The sequence below is a fragment of the Vigna umbellata genome, chromosome 8 (assembly GCF_029865625.1).
Source record: "Vigna umbellata cultivar VRB3 chromosome 8, Vumbellata_1.0, whole genome shotgun sequence".
Taxonomy (NCBI): domain Eukaryota; kingdom Viridiplantae; phylum Streptophyta; class Magnoliopsida; order Fabales; family Fabaceae; genus Vigna; species Vigna umbellata.
The window spans coordinates 25,758,320-25,773,612 of record NC_142172.1 but is presented as its reverse complement, the minus strand read 5'-3'; the positions used below and the strand labels follow the sequence as shown (position 1 = coordinate 25,773,612).

Sequence of the window (15,293 nt, the reverse complement as noted above, 5' to 3'; positions counted from 1 at the left end):
TGTTCTGTGTAAATAATACGTTTATTCTAATAAATACCTGAGTGATATTTTTCTAAAGCATTTTTCTCATGCTATGTTCCTTCACTGGTGGGAATTTGGAATTAGATATTGCGTTTAATATTTCATGTATATTTGATCCTGTTTTGGGAGATTACGTTGGAGAACAGCACAGCTTGGACATCATTAGTTGCTAGTTGCTCGTTCAAGTCTTAAGGCAGCCTACTGTTTAATTTTATTTGTCTGGCATTCTTGTGTTCATAATTGGCCTTTTATTGCATTCTTGTCTGTGTAATTTGAATATCATGAAAATAGACACTTTAGTCTTCATGGTCCACCTTAATATTTTTGGGTCCAATGGAGTTCATAGGTATAAAAAGAAACCTTGTCAAATAGAATCCTTTTTTGATTATTTTTCGATTCTTAATATGATACACAAGAACCATTATTACAAAGAGTATTTATTATATACTTGGTATAAAATATGAATTGCTTGTTGAATAAACATGTAATATAACTTATAGAAATTTATAACAATATGAAAATTATATTAATAAATAATATCATAGAGATTTAACACTATTGTTTGTTGACATCTAATAATATTGTGTCAAAATATCACCAAATAAATCAGTTTCAAAATATGTTGTTGTTATTTTAAAGGATGTAATAGATCTATGTGAGAAGTCGACGTCAGTGTATACAAACACATTCTTTTATAATTAAAAAGACATTTAAACAACTGAAAGGAACAACTGGCAGATGATATAACTGAAGGAAATTAAGAGCAGAAACTAGTGGTGAACTTGTTTATGAGTTGACAACAGAACAGTTGTTCCGTATTTGTCCAGCAGAGTCAGTGAGGACCTCAATGTTTCCCATTCTCTTCATTGATTGTGCGAACTCTGTGAAGAACTTGGCTTCATTCACCAACTCTCCAGCTATATCTGCTGATTGATCCAGTGTTAGAAGGGCAGCGTCTGACTGGAACAGACCCTTCTTCTGGAGAAGGTTAGGATAATAGTCACTATCGAAATTGGTCGAGCTTCCAGGGTCCATTTCCACCGTTGTGGTGCTGTCACTAAGACTCTGGCATTTGGTCTTCAAGAACGCAGCATAGGTGGCATTCAAAGAAGGGTCTTGATCACCTTTCCCGGTGAAATTATAAAGCCTGTTACTGAACAAGTTGCAATGCCCAACTCCAATTGTGTGTGCCCCTAAGATATGAAAATCATATATATGGGTGTTAATTAGACTGTTAATTAATTAATGTGTACTGTATTAGCAATTAATATCATGAACCTTACCTGATAATACAACCAGATCGTGCAAAGTGAGACCTTTGCTAGCAAAACTCTGTCTGAGTTGGGTGAGGTTGAAGAAAGGTGCTGGGATATTTGCCAAGGCTTCGTTACTTGTCGATACCGTGCCATCTCTTCTACCAGTGAGAACTTCCCACATAGGTTTATTAAACTGAAAATTCTCAGGAAAACATGCTGTCAGGAAATAAGAATATATATATGTGTTGAAACAAATTCAAGATGTATGTAGTAGAACTAGAGTAGACATATGAAGAGTTAGCTTACTTGGACAGAAACAGCGTCTCTTGCTGCCAATGCCAGTATGTCAGCACAAGATACAGTTTTGGGACATTTTGCTTCCACTGCACTTTTTATGGCATCTATGACATCAAAGCCAGCCAAAGAAAGATTTGGAATAGCGTCCCTCTCTGCCGTGTTATTCGCAGTAGAGTTCAACAAAACCGACGCATCACAGCCCTGAAATGTCCGTTTGCAGTGAAACCATGTTATGCTATATATATATATACACACATTATCATTGTTACATAGCTCCAAAACATTTACCACTTTTGCATGTTGTAAAATTTGTGTACCAAAACTGGATAAAAATATCCCTTAAAAGAAAACATGAATACGTAAAACAATGGAATTGATAGTAATATGTTTGTATATACCCTGACAAAACAATCATGAAAATGCAATCTAATCAACTTGGCTGGCAAATTGGGATTAGCTGACACATGCTGTTGTGTTTGGCTCTTGATGATGTCCTCGGCTTGAGGGCAGGAATCGCGGTAGAAATTTTTCCTCAGGCTACCTCCTTGACAAACCCTAAGAAAAAGTGCAACACATAGCAAAATTCCGATCTTCATATTCAAATGAAACCCTTCTTAACTCACTCTCTTATAGTAAGTATATAGTGTTTATTAGCTTGAGAAATTGAATGCTTAGCTAGAAGGACCTTGCTCCCTTTTATAGACCTTATAAGTCACCATTCTAAAGCATATATTATGTATATTTTAGTTGTGTGGGAGAGGTTTCTTCTAGTTATGCGCAAATATAATTCCATGCATCTCTTCAATCATTGGACGCAATATGCATGCATAGGGCATAGCTATTAGCTATAGTTTCATTCTAATATGCACCAACCAATGAACAGTCATGACACGGTTTTGAAATTATTAGAATATAAAACCAAAGAATAATCAACTGAGTCTTTCAATTCTGTAGTGGTTAGAACATGCCAGCCTTGAATAATTGTATTCCTTTTTGTCATAATCTTCTTAGGTCAACCCCTTCCAAGTTTCTTGTATAGTTATAACTCTCTGAATTATGCATGTCTCTTAACATATATATCAAACGAATCATAGTGAGATGCAAACACAGAGAATTCTTAAAAGTTTAGTTTAGGAAACAACGTATGTGTTTTAATATTTAGATTGAGCCGTTTTGAAGCATTAACTTCCATTATTTTGCCAAAGAAAGAATAGCCGGGGACTGATTCCCATTATATATAACCACATTATATCGGAAATGTTCACACTTTTGAGTTCAATTATCAAAGTATGAACACGCAGCCTGAATTCGTTGGTTCAAGTAGTATCATCCGATCCCTTTAAATAAAGTCTTGTATGGAAACATCGTAGATGTGAAGATGTTTCGTGTTAATATTATATTATCTAACCAACTGTCGATATATGGTAAACAGTTCCTTACACAGTTCTGTTGTTTCTTGTGTTAGAAGGTAACAACTCAAATTATTTGCATTCGAAGGAAGGTTTAATTAAGGGGGGAAAAGAAATTTCATTAACCAAAGTCAATGGTTATCTGTGCATGGTTTTCGGGTTTGTCTTGTAGCCACCCTCTGCACATGGTTGCTGGCTTTAAGATGTTTTGTCTTTAGACACAAAATGGTTAGAGTATATTCATTTCACTTCTCTCAATAAGCACGTATATATCCTCGTTCTTGCACGATTGGACTATAAGCAGTACATAAAAGTCAATATTCTGCCAGAGGTTGAGATTATTACAGGTTTTATATAACATTATGTTTGTGATATAAAACATTTTTTAATATCTTGAGTGTTTTTTATTTTTGGTTCCATGAAAGAATGTGTTTACCTTAGGAAGGTACTTTACACTAAAAATGGGTTGTTAAGGCCTGTAATATGGTTAATATTTTCTTATCTTCATTTTGAATAAATAAAATAAAATTTGTAATAAGTTGGGTATATATGTACAGTTAAGATTCTTTTATTTTGTTTAAATGTTTTTGAGAATAAATAATATATATATATATATATATATATATATATATATATATATATATATATATATATATATATATATATATATATATATATATATATATATATATATATTTGAGAACAAAATGTTTTGTGTATATGTGAAGCATTCAAATAATAGGGAAAAGTTGTCTTTTACCTCATCAAATTATCACTATTTGAATAAGAAAATTTTAGTATTGTTAAGTTAATAATTACATGACTGTAGGGAAATGATACAATACAGTTGTTTTCAGTATTGGTTTCAATTTTATAATTGAAACAAATTAAGAAGATATAAAATTGGAAGGGTTTTTGGTTTCGATTATAAATCGAAATAAAAAAAGTTAGTATTTTACTTTAGTTAAAATAGCTGAAGCCATTAAACTAAAAATAAAAAATAAAAAAAATTGTTCATATGGTTTTGATTGTAATCATAAATGAGATTATATATTCCTTTTTAATTTAAAATAATTATATAATTTAAAGGGTATTTGGTTTCGGTTTTTTCAAAATCAAAGTTAAAGACCTTTCAAATTAAATAATTTTTTTAAATCAAAAAGGGTTTATGATCTTGGTTTTCTTCATATCAAAGCAAATATCTTTTCATTTTTGGCTATTGGGATAACTTAAACATATTGTAGTTTTTTAAAATATTTTTTCTTAAAGGGTATTCGACTTTGGTTCTTAATGAATCGAAGCTGAATACCTATTTATGCTTCGATTATATAGATAATCAAAATCTAATGTTTTTTAAAGGTTTTTTTTTTCTGAAAGGGAATTTGCACTAGTGCAGAAATCACTTTAGACGCCCGTTATTTTGGGCTTTTTACGTCTGATCCGTATCGGACTTCTATATGGATGACGTTGATGAGACGTCTGACCTGTTTAGTCGGACGTCTATATAGACGTTCGACTAAACAGGTCTAACGTCTAAGACCCTAGAACAAATTTAGCCTCTGTAATTCATTGGACGTCTCTGTATACACTGACAGACGTCTATACACGTCCATGTGGCATTAACAGACGTCTAGGGGGTATTTTTTTAAAAAACATTTATTTATTTTTGCAATAAAACCACACCTGAAAAGCAGAAAATTGTCCCAGAACATTATAATATTATATATCAACTCGTTTGAAGTTAACAAAGTACTAAAAAACAATCCAAAACCTAAAATATCAAAAGTTAAAGTTAAACTAAATCTAAATATGTTGAACAACAATAATAAATCTTCCTATTTAAGTCCATCTTTGCAGAAGATAAGTTGTTCACTCCTGTCTTATCTTCTTAATTGTGTCCTTTTAGTATAGCAGATGTACTCTTGAAGCGCTGCAAAATGAACAAAGATGCATTATGTACCTATCTTACAACAAAGTTAAGTTGTTAGAAACTAAGAATCTAAATAAGTTAAGCATCATTACCTCATTTCAGTCATCTATAATGACAGCTCGAATGATGGTCTTAATCTAAGACATGACATAGTAGCCACATTCTCATGAATCTAGTTGCTTGTTACACTAAAATGACAAACTAAATAGTCAAGCATTTAGATCATTCAATAACTAGTAAAATAAATTAGAACTATAAATAACTTACAACGTTTGATTACAGGACATATACTAGTTGACCTCGGTTTTTATCCATTACTCTATTTACATTGAAAACACAAGGTAATATTAATATAACTATATTTATCATAAAAATTGAAGGTCAAAATGAATTTGAAACATAAAAAGAGAAACACTTACCCTTGAAGCATGTTTCTCAAGTCATTTTTCATCTTCCTGTGCAGCAAACAAAACCATACAATTTTACATTGTTTGGGAATGATGAGCATCAGCTACCAATAAGGCCTATCATGATTCATAAATAGTTAGTAAACTAATTAAGAAAACTTTAATGAAATTTTACATCAAGCAACCCATACCCATCAATGTATGGCGCAAAATATATGTCTATGTTTGACTCAACTATTCATGTTTCCAAACTGTCCAATCGGACAATTCAAAATTTAACACAAACGATTAAAAGATTAATCGTTTGTGTTAAATTTCAAACGGGAACTAAGTTTCACTCAATTAGATACTAATAATCTAACATACCAATCATAACAACACAACAACACTTTATCACATGCATATTCAAAAGCCAATAACATGCATACGTAAAAACCAATAACATGCATACACAAAAGTCAATAACATGTATATATCCAAAAGCCAACAACATGCAAATCCAAAAGTCAACAACATGCAAATTCGACGGTTAATAACATGCATATTCGAAAGTTAATAACATGCATATCCAAATGCCAAAAACATGTATACCGAAAAGCCATAACATGCATAGACAAAAACTTTTAAACAAGAATGCTAACATTCTTAACCGATTACAAACGTAATGGAGGAATTGGAGGAGTGGAAAACGCAAACAAATGTTGTCCAAAACATAAGAAATTTTCGCCCAAGGAAACGAGCAAAACTGCACCAAAACACAATGAAAACTCACTTTAATCGATTCAAATGGAAGATAATCCATCAAAGACTAATTTAATTGGAGTAAAAGTAAGTTTAAACGGTCCAAAAGAGAAAAAACTTACCCAAAAATGCAAAGCCGCGAGAGAAAACGCGAGGAAGAAGATGATGAATAGTGCGCGTAACTACCCCGAGTTCGCGCAAAGTGTAATAAACAACATTAAACATCGGGGACCTCCCCCATCGGACATTTATAGAGACATCAGACGTCTGACACATGGGTCCCGGATGTCTATGTGTATTTAAAAAATTAAATTTTGTGGAGGCTATATATGTCCGATATATGGGGCCCGGTAGCCTATACAGACATCACACATTCGACATAGGGGCCCAGACGTCTACAATGTGAAATAAAATTACTTTTGTTATTCTTTGCCACCATCAGACGTCCGATTTAGGGGCCCAAACGTCTAAAGTAGTGGACAGGGCAAATTTTTAGCTACCTGTCACGTCTTTAGGCGTCAGACATAGGAGCCCGGATGTCTACACTGCGAAATAAAATGACTTTTGGTATTTTTACCCCCATCAGACGTCGGGGACTATGATAACAGTTGAAAAACTGTTATTTTCATGCTTAAAATTGACACAAAAAGCAACCTTTACACTTAGAAACTAGCTTGAAATCATACTTTTACCCATATTTTTAGAAATAAGAGAGCTGGACAGGTTTATGCTTGATTTCAGTGTTTTTGTGCAGGTTTTAAGGTGAATTTAGTGAAAGAAGTGAAGAAGGAGAGAGATGGAATCAGAAAAGTCAACCAGAAACCAGAAAAGTCAACCAGTCAACCAGAAAAGTCAACCAGTCAACCAAAAAGTCAACCAGTCAACCAGAATACGAAAAAAGTCAACCAGACGAGTTTTGGGCCAGTTTTATGCGATTTTATGATCTGTTTGGGCCTGGACCCGTTTTCTATTATTTTTATGTCCTATTTAAAGACCTAGATGTCTTAGGGTTGGTATCTTTGGCAGAAACAAAGCAAACACTCTCTTCTCCACCTCTTTGAAGGAGGATCTTGGATGCTCAGGCTACCTCTTCACCTTTCTAGGGTTTTATCTTTCATTCTTTCATTATTGTTCATCTAGGTTCACCATGAATATGGTGAACTAAACCTTGTATGTTTGTTGGGGAATCAATGTAATCTTTTGAAGCTCTCATATATGGAATTTTTGCTTGCATCTTAATCTAAGACTTATGCTTTCTTTCATCATTAGTTAGGGTTTTTCCTCTTTGCTCAATGCTTGCTTTGTTTAACTCATTCAATGCATGATTATTGGTTTTGTCGATACGGGAACGTACGGGGAAGTCTAGATCCGGGGAATTTCTCCCAATAGTATATTGGTTGCCTTAAGCTCCTGTGCTAAAAAAACTAATTATTAGGAATGCTAGGAATCGTATGAACTCGTAATTAGGGAGAAGCCTTCTTGAAAGGTAATTTAGAGAGTGGCATTAACAATGATGACTTGAATGTTGAATTCCTAAAATATATGAGAGTGGATAAGATGAAATTGACCCCCAACAACATATTCATCAATATATTTCATTGAAAGTGTTTGTCTTTTGTTTTAGCCATTGATCAACCTCATGCATACATGTTTATTTTCGTCTTTTGCATAGTAAAATCCAATTATTTTGTTCTTAAGTCTTAGCTAATCAACAAATCACATAAGTAAACTAGGCCGTGAGTCCTTTGGGAGAACGATACTTGGTCTTACCGAGTTTATTACTTGAAACGATTCGGTCATACTTGCCGATTGTTAAACAAGTTTGTGACATCATATTTTGGTGATCATAAATTTTTTCCATCAGACTAGCCAGGTCGGACGTCTACAACATTAACTTATTTACAAAAGTGCCGCCGGTCATTTTTTACGTGGGATATTCGAGGGTCGAACGTCTAAAGGGTGACGTTAAAGGCCTTTTCTGCACTAGTATTGGTTTTGATTATGACCTGAATCGAAGTCGAATACTCCTTTTTGTTTTGGTTTTGGTTATAATCGAAGTCTAATATTAGCATTTTTTTTAAATATTTTTTTTCAAACTACATATTAAATCTGCACAAAATCTAGAACAGAAACAAAATAAATAAGAATATAGATAGTTGTAAATGTGGTAAATGCTCATAAAACCTTACAAATTATGATATCGTTATAACAATTAAATATTATTGTACATTTCTTATTAGATATTTTGTACAAGTTTTCCTTAAATAATGAATGAACTTATCGAAAATTAATATAAGACTCTTGAATTTCTACACAAAATATAATAATTTCAATTAATATATAAAAAGACAAAGTTGTAAAGTATTTGATTCAATGCTATTATTAGTGTTTCCCAACTAGTTGTAATACGGGTACAAATAATGATTGTCATTCAATGCGTTACATAGTAACCACGCTCATATGAGTTGATTTGTTTATTACACTACAATATATCAACATAATTATAAATAATTAAATAATATCGTTGGAACAAAACAATTATAAATATATGGTCTAAAATACCAAACATTGAGGAACAATCATGCAAGCTTTTTAACCTTAATAGTTGATTTCCCTAACAACATTACATGTATTGTAATTGAACTATGAAAAATAGAATGTTTTAGGATACACTTATATAATAAAGAAAGTTTATAACATTGAGGTTTTTACCAATCTATTACTTGTCTAAGATGGTTGGGGAGACTTGAAAAAGAGCAAAACTTCCCTTGAGGAAATTTCCCTTAAAATCCTTGTAAGAGGTGTTGAAAAACGTGAAAAGTTGTCTCTCCTTGATTGAAATGAGGGAAACCCAAGGTTGGTTGGGGTGCGGCAAGACCCGAAAAAAATAGAGAAAAGAAGCTGGAGTGGGACAAAGGGCGAGAGTTGCGCAGACGACCGAGAAGGCTTGCATAAAAGCCCAACCGTTCGCATGCAGTTGGGTAGGCGCCATGTTGAGTTCCCTTAGAACGCCCATTTGAAAATTTGAAAAAGGCCAAGAGGAATCTGAGGTCACGGAACAAGTAGGAATATGCATAGAAAAAGTTTGAGGCATACCCTTCCCGATCGTGGCACGCCCGCTCGTTCAACTGACAGAGCGCCACTTTAAAGAAGTCTGCATCGCCAGCCGCCTTCACGAAGCTAAGCCTATTGACTAGCTCCTTTAGCGTGCGTCTGGTGATGACGGAGGAAGCATAAAGTTTTACCCTGTGGGGAGCCCAGTCATAGCCGACGACATCAGGCAGAGCTTTGCTCCTTCCGTCCCACGCGCCGGCATAATCCATGTTTATTCCCACCTCCTCCTTTCCACTATCTTCAAGCAGGCGGGAAGAATTCTCAGAGGCTGGGGTTTCAACCTAGTGATCGGCGGGAGGGTTTCTCTTGTTGGCGGAATCGAAGTTGGTAGAGGAAGAAGAAGCAATAGCGCCATCAGCATACCCCACACCTTTTCTCCTGGAGAACTCAGAAGCAACTGAAGATGACATAATTTACCTGGAAGACTGAGTTTGAAGCTTTGGAAAGGGGGAAAGGTAGGGAAAACGCTCGGTAGTCAGAGAGCTCGAGGGAAAAAGTGAAAATATGAGATGACCCTACCCTTATTTATAGGGGTAAAGGTGGTTCATTAAACTCATCTAGAGTGTCCAAAGGGAAAAGATCTGACGATTCAAATGTCGTGACGTTATGTCTTACAAATTTTCCCGCTCTTTTTACAGTCGCGACTCTTCGACTCCCGCTTTTCCTGCCATTTTACAAATATAGAAGGGATGTGACGATTGATGAGTTGTAATGGCCCATGAAACAAGAGAACCCAAAATCGATCGGTTAATACTTCAAAACCCTACGCAATATTTAAAATTTTGCTAGGGCTTGGGGGGCCTATGTTACTACGGGCTTATAGCTGACCGATCGGGTACGGTGACAAATTGGATGGAAAGGACCGAACGGTTGACGTGCCAGAAAGCATCTCATGATCGCTCGGTTCCGATAACCATTGAGCAGAGTTAATGCGCAATTAATGTCACAACGACAGCTGTTAAGTGGTTAAGGTTTGCATTAATTACCATTAAAAGGTAAATGATGACAATTATTCCGAGACCAAAGGAACATTCAGCCTATAGAGAGATTACCTCTAACACTGATTAATTTAAGACAAAGTATGATTATTATCAATTGGACCATAATTAGGCCATCACTAATCCAAAACTCATTCCAAAATTTATAAATACATGTTTGAGGTTAAAAGATAAATGATGACAATTAATACGCATTAATAATTTGAACCGTCAAATCTTTATTGACTTTGGTATCATAGTACCTTTTAGAGGTAACTTTCAAATATAACAAACTAATGATAAGGACTAGTGATAGTGTAACAACGAACATTTGGATAATTAATAACTAAATATAATAATAAACCGTTTACCGCGACTTGGCATCCAAACGTAAAATTTTGCTTGAACTTTTATTTAAAAGTGTGAAAAGGTTAAAGGAGATTAGAAGAACCATTTTGGAATGAAAATCCATTAAAAATGTGTTGCTCACTTTCTTATATTAATGGATTGAGCACCATTATGCGGAGAGAAGCACTGAATATCACATGAATAAAATAATTTTAAAAAATAGGTTTAGGATAGGACGTTAAACTTATAAGAGATATAAGTAGAATTTATATAAAAAAGAAAAAGTAAAGTAAACTTATAAACGTAAATTTTGGATTTAGAGTGGAGATTTCTTCAATAAAAAGAAAGTACATTCATTAGTATTTGTACTTTCCTTTACAGAGTTTAACATATTACAAATTAAAAAATCCAATAAAAAAAGTATATTGAAATTTTAAAAATATTTAAATTAGTAAAATATATGTTTAGCATTCTTTCTATTTCCAACTCTGATGCTAAAAAGTATATATATATATATATATATATATATATATGTAAACCATGCTTATTTATAAAATATTATAAAAAACGTTAAATATATACAAATATTTTCCTAAAATACTTAGGTTAGATGTATTTTTTCACTTTAAGCATAAAAATTTCAATTCTTTATTATAAACAAAAAAAAATTGTTAAGCAAATCAAACATAATTTGGTCTGTAAGAAATTAATTTTCTATTATGAGTTAGAATACTCAAAATAATTTACATCTTTTAGATAATTGATATAATTTTTCTATCACATCAATTACATTTTATGAATCATTCACTAATATTTTATTCTCATTTTTCTAAAACCCAAATAATCTTCTTTTTTCACTTTCTTTTTTAAAACCCAAATAATCTTATGTTATTATATTTATAAGTGTTTCATAAGCTAAATAAAGACAACCTTATCTGAAAATTTGGTTAATTACTCATAAATATCTTAACCGCTTAAAATATCTTTAATAAGATATTTTATCCAATAAATAATTTTAATCATACTATACATGTATATTACGAACAATGACAATGAAATTCATTATTAATTTATAAAAGTTGTCCCACATTTTTTTTTATTTTTGAAATTTGAATATTTGGTTTTGGGAGGGAGTAATGTGTGTCTCAGATAAGATCTTAAATGAACATGAGTGTGCTATATAATATAACATAACTTTTTTTTATGAGAAAATATATTATATGTATGCACAAATCAATCTAATGCAAAGATGCAGGTATCAGATTTATGGTCCCACACCATAATGATCCATGTTGGGGAGTCAAATTGGATCGGCAATCACTCAAATTTCTTCCGCTCCTTGTCTCCATTCCATAGCTCTGGCCCGGTTGGCTCTTTTTCCATTGGATTCTTTATTTTTCAAACTACAACCAGTTTCATTATTTCCTTTTTTTTTAGTTTATCTTTTTTATACTTAATATTACATATAGATGAATATTATATATTAATATATTATGAATTATTAATGAATCTGTAAAATTTATTAATAAATTAGAATTTTTATTATAAATAAAAATAGTTGTTGATAATGAATTTGTTAATAAAATTTGTTAATAATTTGTAATGTTTATTAAGACCAATAATTTTCATTGATAAATTTTCTCAATAAAATGAAAATTGGTGATTCAATTTTTTAAAATTCGTCTATAAATTTGTTAATATTTAATTTTTCAAGTCATAAGTAATTTTATCAGTAAATTCGTTACGAAATTTATTGTTAATTTAATCTTTTAAAATTCACAGTAAACTCGTCAATAAATTAATTGAAAATAAATTGGGGGAAGAAAATAATAAGGATGATAACGACACAAAGGAAGAGGAGAGAGAAAAAGAAAGAGGAGAAATAAGGAAAGAGAATGAAGAGAAGGGAAAAAAAATTAAATTACAATATTTATTAATGAATATTTAGCAACAGTCAAAATATATCAATAAATAATTACATCTGGATATCTAATCACGAATAAGTACTGACAAATTTTAGATATAAATAATTATTGATGAATTATTATTTATAAAATTTTAATTGTTGATAATTATTAATATATCAAATAACATTTTGTTAATAAATTTTTTATTATTGATAAATTATTGATGATTTTGATTTATTAATAAATATTTGACAAAATTTGTCCCTTAATAAATTCTTTTTTTAAGTATTTTATAATTAAAATATGTCAGAGTTCATTTAAAACGCACTTAGGATTTGTTTTAGTGGAGTTCACGTGTCAAGAGGGGGGTTCGACACTTAGATGACGGACGCCGAGTGTTAAGCGAAGAGGATCCGGAAATCAGATAGTGGAAGACAGGTGTCGACAGATGAGCGGACGCTCGTTTTGACGTGGTAAGGAGAACTTGATTTTTAAAAAATTCATGTCACACTCTCTGCATGCACCCTTTTTTTCCAGATTCTGAAAATCTCATTTTTCTCCTCCTTCTCTCTAAATCTCCTTCATCTTCTCTCTACGAAATCTCACCCTTTCTCTTCTCCGATCTCCGTTCAGCCACCGTAGAAGCACTTCCGACGTCAAGAACTTCAGTTTGAACCGATCGGTTTCGGGTTCTGAATTGGTAAGTTCTTCTTCTCCTTTAGCCATTCGTTTTCTGGCACATGTAAACCAATATTATGGTTGCATGAGTTCATCTCGTTCTGAGCCATTTCTGGTCTTTTGTTTGGTTTAGTTTTGGAGAAGTATTGAGCATTGAGGGTAGAAGGACTTGTAGTAGGGCGAACCGTATTTCTGCCTCTAGGAACGTTCGATCACGCTCAGAGGTAAGGGAAGCTTATCTAATTTAATTTGTATGTTGTTGTATTGCATGAACGTTCGTTGAGTTGCTAAATTAAAATGAAGCATGATTATTGAGATGTTTGACTATATGAAATATGATGGTTGCTATGTTCTGATGTATGAAGTATATGAAATTTACTATGATATGAATGTATGAAATTATGAAGATATATGGTGAGAATTGAATTGAGATAAATGATTTCCAAGTATGAATTTCCCCTATGAAAGAGTACGTTCGTCACTGAACGATCCTTGACCGTTCGAGTTTTTCTAGTGAACTTGGTTGGAATTGGATTCTTTCATTTGGGAAGAATCCTAGTTGAGGACGAGCGTCTTCGTTTCGAGATACTATGCATGAGCGTTCGGCCAAGCATAGTTATTTCTTAGTATTCGGTTATAAACTTAAGTTTTTGTGTGTGTATATATATATATATATATATATATATATATATATATATATATATATATATATATATATATATATATATATATATATATATATATATATATATGTATGTATTTGTATATTTTCGTTTGTTCTTAAACACTATTCCAAATCGTATATTATTATATTTATCAAGTCTTCTACTATAAGTTGAGTAGTGCTCGGTCTTACACCAAGCGCTCGTACTGAGTAGTGCTCGGTCTTACACCAAGCGCTCGTATTGAGTAATGCTCGGTCTTACACCAAGCGCTCATTCTCTTTTCTTTTATGATCTATCTTGATGAAAATAGCGTTCGTCCAACTTCAATAGAGTTTTCTCTCTACCGTGCTCGGTCATTGACTGGCATTCGGTTTTCTTGATGGCTAAATTCAAATAAGCTAAGTATTTATAAGCATACGGTTTCATCATGTGAATTCTTCTAAGTATTATTCTTTGAAGTGTCCGTATTCATTAGTTTCGGCCTAGAGTCTTAACATTTGGAATGGTCTTTGCGGTGTTCTGTTTGAGCTCTCAAGAGTCAGTTCATTTAATTGGCTCACTTTGTAAGTAACGTTCGTTCTAGTCGTTCTTGTGATATATGATTGTACTCGATTTCTTTCGCAACCCGATAAAAACCTCTCAGTCTTAATCTGTTCTGGAACTAGAGACCTTTCTGTCTCGCTCCAAGTATTCGTTCTTGTTCTGAGTTAGGATTGAACGTTCGGTATTTAGTGTTCTTAATAATCTTTGTACAAAGGTGAAATTGAGATGATTGATAATGAAAGATGAAGAGAATATGATATGGATGAAATGTTTTGGATTATGGACGAGCGTTCCGGGGAGGAATGACTCATGAATGTATATTGGAATTGGTAAAGTATGAATGTGGGCATGCTAAGCTGGTGGTTCATCCTGATGTTCCGTGATTACTCGTCCTCACGTAAAGGAGGGTAAGTCATGTGTGGGAACGGCAAGAGGTCCTAGTCCTTATGGTTAATTTGGGCAGATAGGACTAACCTCGGGTGGCAGCTGTTGAGGGTATCCCAATTACTACATCACTCGGGTGCACGAACGTCGTAGCTACACAGATTTCATATAGTCCGGACAATCAGTCTAGTATTAGGCTTTGCATGAACGAATGATGAATTATCTTGTTTGATTGATTGTGTGAAATATATGTTTATACATGAATTAAATTACATAGGCTTACCTTATTTCCTATCTTATCATGTATTCCCGTTCGTTTGTCCTTGTCATTGCGATGATCACCCTATGGGTGGGAGCAGAAGGAGAAGAGTTGTTGGATGAAGCATTAGAAGAGACGGACGTGAAGGTTGAACCTTATGACTCTCGGTCAGTTGTTGGCCTACTCTTTTGTAGGAGCGTTCGGTCATACGTTTACTCTATCTTTTGATGTGACCGTTAAGCATAGGTAGAGTTATAAGTCGTTCGTCCTATATTTGTAGCCAATTGTACAATTTTAATTCCCTGTTATTTTTGTTAAGGTCGTTCGACCTTAACCGTACGTCCTATCTTTTGTAAG

General features: G+C 33.0%; 1 protein-coding gene across 1 annotated transcript; it reads right to left on the bottom strand.

Annotated features, from left to right (window-relative positions):
• Positions 1-696: 696 nt before the first annotated feature.
• Positions 697-2,262, bottom strand: LOC124827015 (peroxidase 3-like). Its single transcript, XM_047299985.1, has 4 exons — positions 1,973-2,262; positions 1,584-1,775; positions 1,305-1,470; positions 697-1,214 (listed from the first exon to the last, which is right to left on the bottom strand). The coding sequence occupies exons 1-4, from the start codon at positions 2,168-2,170 to the stop codon at positions 808-810; spliced, it is 963 nt and encodes a 320-aa protein (XP_047155941.1). The 5' UTR covers positions 2,171-2,262; the 3' UTR covers positions 697-807.
• Between the last annotated feature and the right edge of the window lie 13,031 nt (positions 2,263-15,293).